Source organism: Liolophura sinensis, chromosome 12 (genome assembly GCF_032854445.1).
Source record: "Liolophura sinensis isolate JHLJ2023 chromosome 12, CUHK_Ljap_v2, whole genome shotgun sequence".
Classification (NCBI taxonomy): domain Eukaryota; kingdom Metazoa; phylum Mollusca; class Polyplacophora; order Chitonida; family Chitonidae; genus Liolophura; species Liolophura sinensis.
This window is the reverse complement of record NC_088306.1, coordinates 28782241-28797315: the sequence shown is the minus strand read 5'-3', so window position 1 is coordinate 28797315 and position 15075 is coordinate 28782241. Positions and strand designations below refer to the sequence as shown.

General features: G+C 39.0%; 1 protein-coding gene across 1 annotated transcript in view; it reads right to left on the bottom strand.

The window, feature by feature from the left end:
• LOC135479867 (proline-serine-threonine phosphatase-interacting protein 2-like) overlaps positions 1-13232 on the bottom strand; it is a 56733-nt gene extending 43501 nt beyond the window's left edge. Inside the window, exon 1 of the mRNA XM_064759771.1 lies at positions 13173-13232. Within this exon, the coding sequence (XP_064615841.1) occupies positions 13173-13232 (60 nt within the window). The remainder of the gene's footprint in view (positions 1-13172) is intronic.
• Between the last annotated feature and the right edge of the window lie 1843 nt (positions 13233-15075).

Here is a 15075-nt window from a genome sequence, read left to right as displayed (position 1 = left end):
TGATAGCAAAATTGAAAGAACATGGCATCTTAAATCGCCAACTTAATGATGATAAAGAGCTACAGAAACAAAGCAGAAGTAGTTATGACTATCGTGTTAAAGCTGCCCATCAGTTACGCGTGGTTCTGTGGTATGAATTGCAAGATGCTTGGAAAGAGTGAGAAAAGACTACATTGATGTTTCTCGTCGCAACATTGTAAAATCATACAACAGTCGCATGTATGGAGATGCTGAAAAGTAGAAAAAGTAAAACGCTCCACAGCCTCATAGCTTTCGTCGCATTAGATGATAAAGAGCAATGATATTGAACTTATTTATAACCACTGATCTAGAGGTCATGTGTTTCCATCACATTTAATAAACAATCATATAAAACACTGAAGACATACCATATTACCTGCTGTGATATTACAATTAAAACCGTGAGTTTACATTAAAACCAGCTCCTTGTATCCAGGGAAACACATATGCTGAGCAAAATGCGCAGAAAAGATTGTATCTAAGAACAACAATTTTTGAAAAATAAAAAACAACTAGCCTTGCAAATAAATACATAAAATACGCAATTAACAACACTATTTAAAAAAATTTGATTATCAAATGATGTTTTTCAATTTTAAGATGTATTCATCTTTTAATTACTGAAATATATATCTTGTGAAGGTACGCCTTACCTGACGGGCTATGTCAAAGACGGCTACGAACTTAAAAAATTTCGCTCTGCCGGGAGGTTTGCTTAGTAACCCACGGCAATTAAAACAGACAACTACGACCGTTTTAACGCTCATAAAAATATCAAAATAGGCCAACCGCCCACCTTATAGAGGCGATTTTGGGGTGATAAAGAAGACAAAAATTATCTGGTCCACATCCTGAGATTTGTTGCACTCTTACGCTTCACTGGGTTCTGATGCATTACGACATCCACGAAATACTTAATAATATTCACAGGCGTTAAAATCCGTGCTCCTACACATGTATCACGTGGCCATGGTACTGCTTAAAGCAACTGAGAAAGGTTCCGGAAAAAGGGGTAAACAATGCATCCATATCTCACCATCGTCTCGAGCCAAGAACAATAGTTTGAGCAAATTATTGTATCCACATCACTTGGCCGCCGAAGACATACCTTACCGGGTATTTGACAACATTACTAACTTCTGGATTTGAACTAGAAACTCTTTCGATCATTTTACACAAATAATTTTTCCACCACCAAACTATGTTTATCTTCAATACCGTTTGACTCAGTATGGCTTATATTTCAATTGTCATTGCCGAGAGGTGTTTAATATATCTATGTTGTTTGTTGATGTGGTATGCCGAAAGGTGTCATGTCTGTTTTGTTTGTGAATGTAGTAAGCCGAAAGGTGTTTAATATATCTATGTTGTTTGTGGATGTGGTCTGACGAAACGTGTCTTATATCTATTTTGTGTGTGGATGTAGTACGCCGAAAGATGTTTAATGTCTATGTTGTTTGTGGATGTGATACACCGAAAGGTGTCTTATGTCTGTTTTGTTTGTGAATGTAGTAAGCCGAAAGGTGTTTAATATATCTATGTTGTTTGTGGATGTGGTCAGATGAAAGTGTCTTATATCTATTTTAGGCGTGGATGTGATACACCGAAAGGGGTTTAGTATCTACGTTGTTTGTAGATGTGATACGCCGAAAGGTGTTTAATATCTATGTTGTTTGTAGATGTGGTATGCCGAAAAGTGTTTAATATCTATGTTGTTTGTGACTGTGGGGTGCTGGGGGGTGTCTTATCTCTGTGTTGTTTGTGATTGATTCATCGTCAATGCAGATCCATTAGAAGTCCCCAAGCTTTCATTTAGTACGCAAGTAACGTTTTTCCAGCTAGAATGTTGATTAAGTTTTAAACACAATATCTTTTAAATTTCTCGCTGCGAAATTTAACGATGTTGACCGAAAAATGTCGAAAGATGTAGATACTGGGTATTTAATCTATTGTGTATACCCGGACTACGTTATTGATATTAAGAAAATGTACACACGACTGACGACAACAGCGGAGTTTACCTCAAGGCACTACACAATCATTTACACGGGTCTAGGCCAGCATCTAGGTGTGTCTAGTTCCACTGGCGCCTGTATATTCATCGTGTAGAATTAAATCATCAAATTAGATGTTTGAACAGTTACCATCAAAGTGCAACTAAGATACATGTATCATCATCCAAAACTGATATTTCAGCATAATACACGATTTGAACACTGATTCCACTCAGTCGCCGAGAACATACATCGCGTCTTTCCTTCATCATTTAAAACTGTTGACCCCTTCTCTTTGGATGATTTCATCCTATTTTCGTACTTTATATACTTTCTTAGTTCTTTGGTAGTTTGGTCTGTCAGCAACCTGCCGATGGTCATAGGTTTCGGCCGAGCTCTGCCAGGTTTCCAACCACCTTTATGTCGTATAGGTGAAATATTCTCAAACAATAAAATCAATAAAACAAGTAAGTCTGTAATATTTTTTCTTTTAAGGGAAAGTGTGAAAAAATTGTTGGTTTTTTGGGGGTATTTGTGATCTCCTCTTGGTATATATCGCCTTTGCATAATAATGCCCTAAATAAAGATGCGATGCTTTATATTATTTATTTGAATGTAAATTTGTTGTGTATATCCAAACGTATGCATTTAATTTGGATCAGGGTAATATTTATGAATATAATAAAAAGTATAAACATGATCAGAATCTGGTTGATTTTAATGCAAATACATTTATCAAACATATGCTTTTTTATATCTCTCTCATTTATCATAACATCATAACAGACAATACATAGCAAGAGGAAGTTCCAAATACCCGTCATACAACGATTATTTTCAAGTGTGTTTTTTTTTTCTTGAAGACCACTTTTACAACTAACTTTATCCACTGCTTCATTTCAGTTTAGTTCAAACCCACATGACGGGTACTTGTCCTTGTGTTTAACATCATCAAAGTTTGTCATGTACGCGTATTCCCCGTATTATCATTATAGAACACTGCATACAAAAACAGAAATAAACAAGCACATACATGTCACTGGGACGGTTGAGTTAACACAGTCCGCAGATCGTGTTCTTTTTTAAATAACATTTCATAACAGTAGCGTGCTTTTACACCTTTGATTTTCGTTGTGCACCCCCGAGTGGTCTCCTGGGTGAAAATAAAATGACCCCAGCCCTCTAGCCAAGTTTGTGGTAGAAGGCGACTAACCAAGATCTCTGCTGTGTGGGTTCGGTGAATGGAATGGGTTCATACCTTCTCAGTTGTGTGAGAAGCAACCCGGGAGCGACCTGTGCTCTCTGAGGACCGGATCCTGGTGGCTGAGGACGTGTTGGTCTTGCGGGATCTTCACGCCCAATACTCCACATTAGCCCTTACTTATAGAGAGATGGGAGGTCGGATGGGCCCGGTAGGTTCAATCAGGTCGTGCTTCTGCATGATCCCTAAGTTTCTCCATAGCACTGGTTTGGAAATAAATGGTATTTCTCAAATTTCTTTCGCGGGATTACGTTTGAGCTCATGGGTTAGTCAAGTAGTTTGTGACTGATGTGCCACATTCATTGGGTTGGGAGACGGAGCAGCACGTGGTGGGGAATTGAGTGTGGATCATAAGGCCATCTGTTATCCGTAGCGGGTGGGAAACACATGGGCTAAACTTTTATTATTTATATGCCGTCTTCTTCAAATCTTTTTTCAAATGTTTTTTTTTACAACTAGCAGGTGATCCTCTCAGCCGATTTCAAGTGCTGACAACAAGAGGAAGTTAGAGGTTTTGTCGGACTCTTTTGATAACGGACGGGATAGTTGGGCGGCTTTCATTCTTCTTTCATCAAAGAGTGGACAAAAGCCGACCTCGAAAATTCACCTATTTCTGAAAATGGGGTTTGCAGGGTGCAGTCAATACGTTTAAAAGGCGTTAAAATTACGACGCGAAGGCATTCTCATTGAATGTTTCCGGACACAACAACTAAACCATTTGTTAGCTTTTAGCGAAATTACTGATAAACCTGTTTTTACAACAAGGAATAATACGTGACAGGGATCAAAATTTCATTGACTTGTTAGAAGAGGAAATTTGCGCAAAAGAAAATCACAGAGTGTAACACTTCACTACGAAGAAATCTGGTAACATCCTTAAACTAAATAGATATCTTCCAACCTTCAATAGAAAATCTCTTCCGTCCTATATCTATACTGGCCCGCATTGGGTTTGTGTGAATTTATATATTCCTAGGCCGACGCGTTGTTTTAACTATCAAAAGTTTGATCAGGGCAAAGGCCAATGTAAAAATAAACTGGTTAGTTTCCGGTGCGGCAGTGAGGGTCATGATGGTTTCGACTGCAGCAGCACAGTTAAGTGCATCCTCTAGGGACGGTCCACAAATAGTCAATACAAAAGTCAAAAATAAAATAATTTATAAAGAAGCCCTCAAATGAGTCTAACCTCGTCATACTTCTCAGCAGAATTCGTTTGCCAATGTGGTCAAGCGAGTAGCATCTGTTGCTACTCAAACTTCATTAACTTGACCCTGTGGAAAAGACAAACGTAGTTCTACTTATGTGTAACTTTCGACTCTACCTGCGTTTAGGTCTTGCTCAACCCAGACTACGTCAATACAACAAATAAACTCAGTAAATAGGACCGAAGAAACTGATCAACCTGAACCCAAGGCCTTTACAAATAATAATGCTAAAAAGAAGTCCAAAAATAAACCTCAAAAATAATAATAAACCTAGTGGCCTATCAGGCCATTAGAGATAATGTCCAAGCTTTAAATAGGTTTGGATCGTTAGAGGACATTGGACCTTCGACAGAGGATGCGGATGTGACGGACACATCACCCCACCTGGGAGATCATCCAGCCGATCTCCAAGGAACGATTGTCCTCGGTCAATAAAGATAAAGATAAATCTCCATCCGCAATGTATATATATGAAAAAAATATACAATGGAATTGTCGACGTGTTAAGGTAAATTTTGTTGAAATAACACAGCCAGTCCAATCAATCAATCCTATTGCCCTTTGCCTTCATGAAACTCGCCTGAAAACATTTGATAAAGATAAAATAACTCTTACAAATCATTCATTGTACAGTTCTTATTCAAATCAAGAATAGCAAGCTGCCGGCGTCCCTTCTATCTTCATAAATAAAAATATTATTCACAGCCCTGTTTGATCTGTATACAGAGCTTCATTGTTTCATTGTCAGAAAGAATCACTTTACGCTCGGTGTGTATACCTGCGAACACCTCTTTGTCAGCTTCTCTGTCGCATTATTTAAAAGAGCAATTACCTAAACCTTTTATAAAAATGGGAAATTTTAATTTCCATAACCTCATATAGGATAGTAATAGCATAAATAATCGGGTAAAAAATACTTGAAGACTTCTTATCTAACAATTTACTGTGTTATTTTAATGATGGTTCTAATACCTATTTACATCTAGGTATTGGGTCATATTCTGCTATCGATCTCACTATCACGGACCCATCACTTCTCCCTGATTTCTCTTGGAAAGTGCACGATGATCTTTGTGGTAGTGACCATTTCTCTATTTTCCTAGAGCATAACTCTTCGAATTCTTTAAAACCTGTTGCCAGGTGGAAATTCGATAAAGCAGAATGGATCGCATTTAAGATGTTCTGCGAGACTGACATCACCCCAGGGACTCTCAATGCAGCAGATGATCCTATATTAAAATATTATGCACATGTTTTACGAGCTTCGGATAGAACTATTCCCATGACCTCGACAAATCCTAAAGTAAACCCTGGTAAAATAAGGACTGTGGCAAAGCCCTTAAGGACCGTAAAAAGGGCTGATAATGACTTAAACCAGGTTTTTCAAGCAAGACTCGTCGTGTATCACCATGGTTTTCAAACCGGGTAAGGATTATACTGATCCCCGTAATTATCGTCCTATAGCCCTTACCAGTTGTGTCTGTAGGGCTATGGAACGGGTGATAAACAATAGACTTGTTTGGTTTCTTGAAACCAGCAAGTTACTTTCTAATATACAGTGTGGTTTATGTCAAGGTAGATCTGCTATGGATCGCCTTGTTCGATTCGAAACGTATGTTTGTGGTGGTTTCATCAATAATGAGCATGTGGTGTCGATATTCTTCGACCTTGAAAAGGCCTACGACACCACATGGGAATATGGTATTTTGAAAGACCTCGCGGATGTCAGCATTCAAGGCCGATTACCAACATTCATATCAGAATTTTTATTTGATCATCAGTTTAAGGTACGGATGGGATCCACTCTTTCTGACTCTAGTGAGCAGTAAATACGTCTACCCAGGGCAACATTCTATCGCCTACATTGTTCAGCATAAAAATAAATAGCTTGGCTAAAACTTAAACATCTTGCACCGATGGTGCTTTATTAGTTGATGATTTCGTGACATGCTACCGTGCTAAAACATCGAACGTCAATAGCAGCCTTGTCTAAATAGAATCGAGAAATGGCTGTCTTTATACCTCATATACAATTGCGTAAAGCTAAATGCACAAAGGCTCTAGATGTTATGAAGGTCGTGTCTAGCACCGATTGGGGGTGCTGACCGATCTGTTTTACTCAGTCTGTGTCGTTCTCTGGTCTAACTTGGACTATGGGTCCATCATTTGCAGTTTCGCAAGGAAGTCGTATATTAAAATGTTCATCACCAATGTTTGAGACTCGGTCTTGGTGGTGTTAGAACCTCACCATTAGAAAGTTTATACGTGAAGACTAATGGGCCTTTATATTATTGACGTAGGCCTACTGGATAGGGTTTTCAATATGCTACAAAGCTCAAAATTCATCAACACACCCTGCCTACTGCTGTGTTTTCAATCCGTCATATGTAGATAAATTTAATTAATGTTCTAACAAAATCTCCCGTTTGCTCTTCGTATACGAGACCATAATATGGAAGCCAATGCCAAGCCAGAGGAGACAGCTCCTGTGTCTTTTCCGGAGTCTCCTTCAGGGCTTCTTCCACAACCAAAATTAATATTTGATCTACGTGAGCAAAAACAAATCAGATACCATCCTCTTATAATTCAGCAAAGTTTTGGTCAAATCAAGGCTAATTATATGGATTATAAATTTATATACACTGACGAGTCAAAGAATGGAGACAGAGCTGTCGATACAGCTATCTTGAAACAGCGGGTTACGTCTCCTCGTCTTCCATCTTTATCTCCTATATTTTCTGTGGAAGCCAGGGCTATTCTTCTGGCCTTGTCACATGTTTCCTCTGGACAGTGGTATGGAGTGACTCTCTCCTGCCTTTTGGCAATTGAGAATAATTAATTTAAAAATCCATTAATTCTTGAAATAATAGCCATACATAGAAAACTGATTAAAAGATGTAAAGCTATTATATTCTATTGGATACCAAGTCATATTGGTATCCATGGAAACACGTGGACAGGAAAGCGAAAGCTGTCCTATATAAACCTGTATCTCGGGTTAAAGTCACGTATACTGACATGAAGTCTAATATTCTTAAATATATTCGTCGCCTTAGGCAGAGCGAATGGGACTTGCAGGTCCATAAAAAACTGCGTGCTATCCAACCTGCCACTGGCTACAATTCTTCTACTTGCGGAATGTCTCGTAGAGATAAAGTAGTTTTAAGTTGCATTTGGCATTCTTGTCTAACACAAAATGTCATACCAGATGGGAGCAGTGCTCTCAAGTGTGTTGGATGTGATACCCAATATGACATCAAACATATACTGATTGACTGGGTAGACTTTACTCATGTTCGACAAAAGATTTTACATAGTCAACTCTATATATAATTTATTTGACAACATCGCAGGTTATGGTGTCACAAAATATTTGAGGGCCATTGGTCTATATCATAAATTAAAAATGTTAATTGTCATAAATATTTATAGTTACATACATGCAGATCTCGAGATATACAATTTTTAAAATTTTGTGCTTTTCGAGTTCGACCTGTTTTGTTTTTTTTCTGATTTTAAATATTTTTGTCTTAAAATTTTTGTTGGAAATATAACACTGGTGGTATTAACTCCATGGGTGTAACTCGTGCAATTCGAGTAGCATGACAACACATAGCAACAAATGATAAGACATGGCAATACATGATAACACATAACAACACATGATAAGATATGACACCACATGATAAGACATGGCAATACATGATAAGACATAGTAATACATGATAAGACATGGTAATACATGATAAGACATAGCAATACATGACACCTCTTGGCAATACATGATAAGACATGACACCACATGATAAGACATAGCAATACATGACAACACTTGGCAATACGTGATAAGACATGACACCACGTGGTAAGACATAGCAATACATAAGACATGGCAATACATTACAACACATGGTAAGACATGACATCACATGATAAGACATGCCAATACATGATAAGACATGGCAATACATAATAAGACCTGGCACTACATGATAACACTTGGCAATACATGATAAGACATAGCAATACATGACAACACTTGGCAATATATGATAAGACATGGCACCACATGGTAAGACATGGCAATACATGATAAGACATGACAATACATGATAAGACATGACTCCGCATGATAAGACATAACAATACATGGTAAGACATGGTAATACATGACAACACATGATAAGACATGGCAATACACGGCAGCACACAACAATGTAGATTACTTACAATTGCATCAGTGAAAAGGGGGTAGTATATATAGTTTAATTTTTATCAAATAGCCTCTAATGCCAGCAATAGAGGGGGTGATGCTTGGTAATATGTTCTATTGTTGAACTAAAAGAAGTTAAAAGTTCAGTGAAATGCTAAAGTTTTAGTTATATTTACAAACGGTTAGAAACCATTCATGCATACACAAGAAACACAATATAGAATTTAATGATAAGTGTTTACCAAATATCTATCTAAGCTATGCCCGTGGACTGTGCACATTGATCTGAACAATCGTCCCTGACCAAGTTACCCTGTGAACTGTGCACCTGGCATTGACCTGAACAATCGTCCATGACCAAGTTACCCCATGGACTGTGCACGTGGCATTGACCTGAACAATCGTCCATGACCAAGTTACCCCATGGACTGTGCACGTGGCATTGACCTGAACAATCGCCCATGAACAAGTTACCCCGTGAACTGTGCACCTGGCATTGACCTGAACAATCGTCCATGACCAAGTTACCCCATGGACTGTGCACCTGGCATTGACCTGAACAATTGTCCATGACCAAGTTACCCTGTGAACTGTGCACGTGGCATTGACCTGAACAATCGTCCATGACCAAGTTACCCCATGGACTGTGCACGTGGCATTGACCTGAACAATTGTCCATGACCAAGTTACCCTGTGAACTGTGCACCTGACATTGACCTGAACAATCGTCCATGACCAAGTTACCCCATGGACTGTGCACGTGGCATTGACCTGAACAATTGTCCATGACCAAGTTACCCTGTGAACTGTGCACCTGGCATTGACCTGAACAATCGTTCAGGACCAAGTTACCCCGTGAACTGTGCACCTGGCATTGACCTGAACAATCGTCCATGACCAAGTTACCCTGTGAACTGTGCACCTGGCATTGACCTGAACAATCGTCCATGACCAAGTTACCCCATGGACTGTGCACGTGCCATTGACCTGAACAATCGTCCATGACCAAGTTACCCCATGGACTGTGCACGTGGCATTGACCTGAACAATTGTCCATGACCAAGTTACCCTGTGAACTGTGCACCTGGCATTGACCTGAACAATCGTCCAGGACCAAGTTACCCCGTGGACTGTGCACGTGGCATGGGCCTGAACAATTGTCCATGACCAAGTTACCCTGTGAACTGTGCACCTGGTATTGACCTGAACAATCGTCCAGGACCAAGTTACCCCGTGGACTGTGCACGTGTCACTGACCTGAACAATCGTCCCTGACCAAGTTACCCTGTGAACTGTGCACGTGGCATTGATCTGAACAATCGTCCATGACCAAGTTACTCACTTTGTCAGATCCTGAGATCCTTAGAAAATATGTGTTTACATTCGTTGGTAAAAAGTGACATTTTTATAGACATATTTATGTCTAAAGGCCCTTTTTGGATTCCCGCGTGGAGCAGCCCTGTGCACAGAATTTTAATAGCTTGTATGCTAATTGACAATATAAGGCTGTATTTCCTGCAAGCCTACTGCTTTGAAGTGCATGTGTTTTTCTTCAACAAACTCAACTAAAGATATTCTGTGTAAAACACTGAGCTGAAATAACTGTATTTCTTATAATTCAGTCACACGTGCATATATAAAAACTGTATCCGGATTCTGACTTGTGTGACGGGTTCGGTAACAGATCCATTTCTTAGGCAAGCCAGTTACAGGCTATATGATGTATAGCCGTGGGGATTCCGTGACAAAATAATATTGTGTTAATTACGATTCATTTATTTTAGGTGTCACATCCGTTAAACGAAGTAGAATGTAAAGCCAACCCTTAATGTACAAAACACTGAAACTTGAACCTTAACACCCAACAATAAATCAACGCTACAGAAACTTTATGTGTGTAATGGCATTTTCACGCCGACGGAGATTGTAACTGTAAATGTGCGGAAAAATAGAAACGCTTAATGTATAAACTAAATTAAACGTAAAACACCCAATGAATAACAAATGATCATAAACTAAAAACGTTGAGCCTTTCAAGACTTCGGTAGAGCAACATTTTCATGACATGTTGGACTGCACGAAAAGTAATATTCCTTCGTTTTCTACCTCTGATAAAAGCGCAATTTTACAATAGAGTTACCTCCCCGTAAGTACCAAGCCAACCTACACCGTGAACATTACTTTTCCACGACTGTCACAGTTACATGTACGTAGTATTGAGAGTGGCCCCTGGCAACAATTTTGTCTTTACGGCTTTTATATGGAAACATATATTGGCAAATCCACAACATGGTTTATGCTGTCGCTTTTGTTTGTCACAAAAGGCGAACAGTTTTAGAAAAGCTTTCAAATTTAGCAAAAGTTTTGTTCCACATTTACAGGTAGCGGTTTTACTTCATTGTATAATTGTGATTTTTGTATATAAGGCTCACAATTTTTACTTTCAACGTTGATTTAACATTTCTAGATTAAATTGTTAATTAAAACTATAAATTTTATATGTTCGATATATTTTACATTTAAGGGTTGTACACCGTCCACTGAACACTGTCACTTAGCTAAATGAAGAAATCTTGAAGGCGGCCTTAAACTACATCAATCAAATCAGACAATAAGTTAGCGATTCAGGTTTCATGAAATCTGTAATGAATTGAAGATGACGTAAATCCTAATTAGTACCTCTATTATTGACAAACAGAAATCAGAAGAAAAAAAATACCCACGTACATAGCTGTCAGCCATTTGCACTTGTGGTGCACGCCATTTTTAAAAAGCTGTTATGGTCTCCTCACTTTGCCGGCGGAAAGCTGTGAGACTAAGCCAGACTCTAATTGGATTAAAATATTTTTTTCAGATTCAACACCAGGAATGAAACAAAGGACAAGGAAATGATAAAAGAGTATAAAAACACGTTCACAGGTTATCAACGGCATATCGACTATACAGCCTGGAAGGATTAGACCACTGTCTCTGAAGATTGACTGGGTGAGTACACGCACATTGTAAATGTTAGAGGCCTCGCAATTGGATAACACAACTGGGCCCTTTCGTATGTATGTACATATGTAGACTTGGGGTTTTATATCGCACAATTTTTCAGTCATATGACAACGAGGACTCACTAGCAGTCAATAACTCAGTGGGTCAAGTGAGAGGAGAGTTCGTTAGTTACATGTCATAGACCCGTGGTACATCCCCGCCGCTAAGGGGTGGGGGGAACATAACTTAACGCTATCGTAACGTCGTATCAGTCAAAACATTCGTGAATATTATAGAAGTGCATAAAGTATAACAAAAATTATAAATATATGTATACTAAAGGATGATCATCTCTCTATCAGACATGTAATGGACCATTGCAGCGGCTATTATGTCCGTAATGAGCTGAATAATAAATAATTCTATTATTAAATTTGCGACCATTCTGTTAACATTTCTCGATATACATGCCATTCGGTACAGGAAGCATCCGCTCTGAAAGGAAAGCATATGTTGATCTTTCTTGTTGTAGAACTTCCATCATGGCTGGAAAACCGACTCTACTACTGATGTTCAGCCTTCTTGGGCTTGTCACGTTGATGGTAATGACAATGGTAAGTTGGTTTTCAGGTTTGACAAGTTTATAATTGAGCAATTGTGTACTATTTTATTTCAATAATGGAGCTATAGCCCAATGGGTACATCGGGTAGAGAAAAATGTTTTTTCAGTGTGATTAATGTTTTTCGTAGACTACGGCAACCTTAATGATTTTCCCTGGGCTCAGTTCAGTCCTAATTCTTTATGAGTGTATATATTTACCTAAAATTATACTGAAGTCACATACTGAGCACATAAGCGTGATTAGTGCCCTGTATCACACCTTTTTCTTTCTGGGGCGATTATACTATCGTTTTTGTCTGCAGCTGCTTTTTATGCCAGCTGCTCACATTTACTAGTAAATGATATGTGCAGAATTTCAACGGAGATCGGAGCCTCACTGGCTCAGGTTTGCTTGCTGCAATCATAGCAGCCTTGGTAAAGTCATTTGTGTGTTTCAAATCCCGCTGGTGTTTATAAATCATTCGTTAATTTCACAGGTTAGATACACGCGTTTAGTTGTTTCTCAACTAAGGTGTACCGTTTTGCACTCTTTTGTGGGTGAAGGAGAGCTTTTCGCGGGAATGGTGTAGCCTTCATGTCATGTTATCTTTTAAGTAGAAATACATAAATGTGTCGCCAGGCTGTCTTCAGAATTTCCTTTGTCTACATATTCCATTGAACACTGATTGGTGCGTACAGTCACAGAACCAACCGATGAAACGGTTCATTTATCGAACACCTCTCCAGTGGCCACGAAAAGTGGAGGGGACAGACCTACAAACACCAGAGCTGGAGGGAGTGGGCTTGCAGACACCAGAGCTGGAGGGAGTAGGCTTACAAACACCACATATTGAGGGAGTAGGCTTACAGAGACCACATATTGAGGGAGTAGGCTTACAGACACGGCAGCTGTCATCTGAATGAGATCTTCTCTCTTTTCAAGAACTTTCTTTTTCATGTTATACAGGCAGAAGACACGGACATGATGCAAAATATTGACGAGGAAGGTGAACTACTGCTTAGTGATGGAACCATCGAAGGTGAGACACTCAATTTCCCTTTGTCTTTCCTTTATGTTCCCCATAAATCTGTTAGTCTTCCTGCATGTCTCTCTGTAGAAACAGGAGATAAACATGGGGTCGGTCCGCCAGTCGACCCATCAGTCAAAATTTGGAAACCCGATCTTTTAAAATTTGTCTTTTTACTTCAGGAAGAGCGTGAGAGCAAATCCTCCGCACATCGACTTATTTGGTAAAGTCACAGCTCCTGTTAATTTGCGCGTGAAGATTTGCGTGTAAACCATGCTCGCAAAAGAAACATCTGACCTTGTTATCTGGTGTTGGTAAAATGGTTTCATTTGTGGTTCTATTCATGCAATTTTGGCTCGGCTTCTGTATTTTTAGGATCGTATGAAATTCCGATTCGTTCATCTGTTAATTGTTTTTTAATTGTTGCACGGCGTCCTACACCAATCAATGAATTCGCCGGTTTACAGGCGGTCAGATTGGTCTGTTTTATTCCACTTATTTATTTTGTTGTCGATCAACGCGACGTTCACTATTATTCTAATGATGTACCCCATCCTTCACACCCAGAGGACATAGATCGCATGTTTGAATCCAGCATTTGCTAGTTTGGCACTAGTTTTAATTCAGGAGCATTGTCAGACAAAATGTACATGGCCAGTGATGTAAAGTTATGTGGGTTACCCTTAACACCGTGGTTTTCACCTCAACAGTATGGTTTCCCATTAACACCGTGGTTCTCACTTCATTAGTGTGATTTCCCATTAACATCGTGGTTCTCATCTCATTAGTGTGATTTCTCATTAACATCGTGGTTTTCACCTCAACAGCATGGTTTCCCATTAACATCGTGGTTTTCACCTCAACAGCATGGTTTCCCATTAACACCGTGGTTTTCACCTCATCAGCGTGGTTTCTCCACTCAGTTGCATATTTTCCTTCAAAACCTTGGTATTGCCTACATCACCGAGGTTTTTCCCACAACACCATGGTATCCCCCTCAACACCGTAGTTTCCCCCTCAACACCCTTACATTGTACCATCTGTACTCATTATTTTAATGGCCTGCAGAAAGGAGAATGCACAAATGTCAATTGTCTTACACAAGAATATACTCGGAATTGTCTGAGTCAAAACAATTTTTAAGAACACGCCCAGAATCCACTCCACCTTATGCTTAAAGCCAGTCATTATAGCCGGAATGGCTATGACAAAGGCTTTACCTCTCGGAGATTTTTACGACCTGCAATCGATTTTATGTGCATATTTTCGTCACAAACTAAACTCTGACCAATCTCTGTGCGAATATTAGGCCTAAAATAACATATGCATGTACACTAAGAGATAAAACTGATGATACGACTCCTGCTAGTTTGAATTACTCCAAATGCTAAAAGACACGCCATTTGAGTTATTCTTAACCATTGACGTTTAAAAAATGGTAATAAAACCATGGCGTGAGACAGGGTATAAGTTGTTACTATTTAAAAGTTAGCGAATACCTGATTAACCCTCATTCAAGTAAACTGAACAGAGGTTGTATTTCATCGGTTGCGTACGTGTGACCATTTCCAGCTATCACATTGCCTTCATCGCCCTAGTTTTAATATATATAGTAGTAATTTAAGATATATTACATTGATCAGAAAATGGAACCGACATTTTCTAATCCAATGCTTTGGTCAATTTTCAGGGGCGAACAACAGGGACAAGCGGTCATATGGACATGGATATGGATACAAGCCAAAATGTAAAATTGTTAAACACAAAATTTGT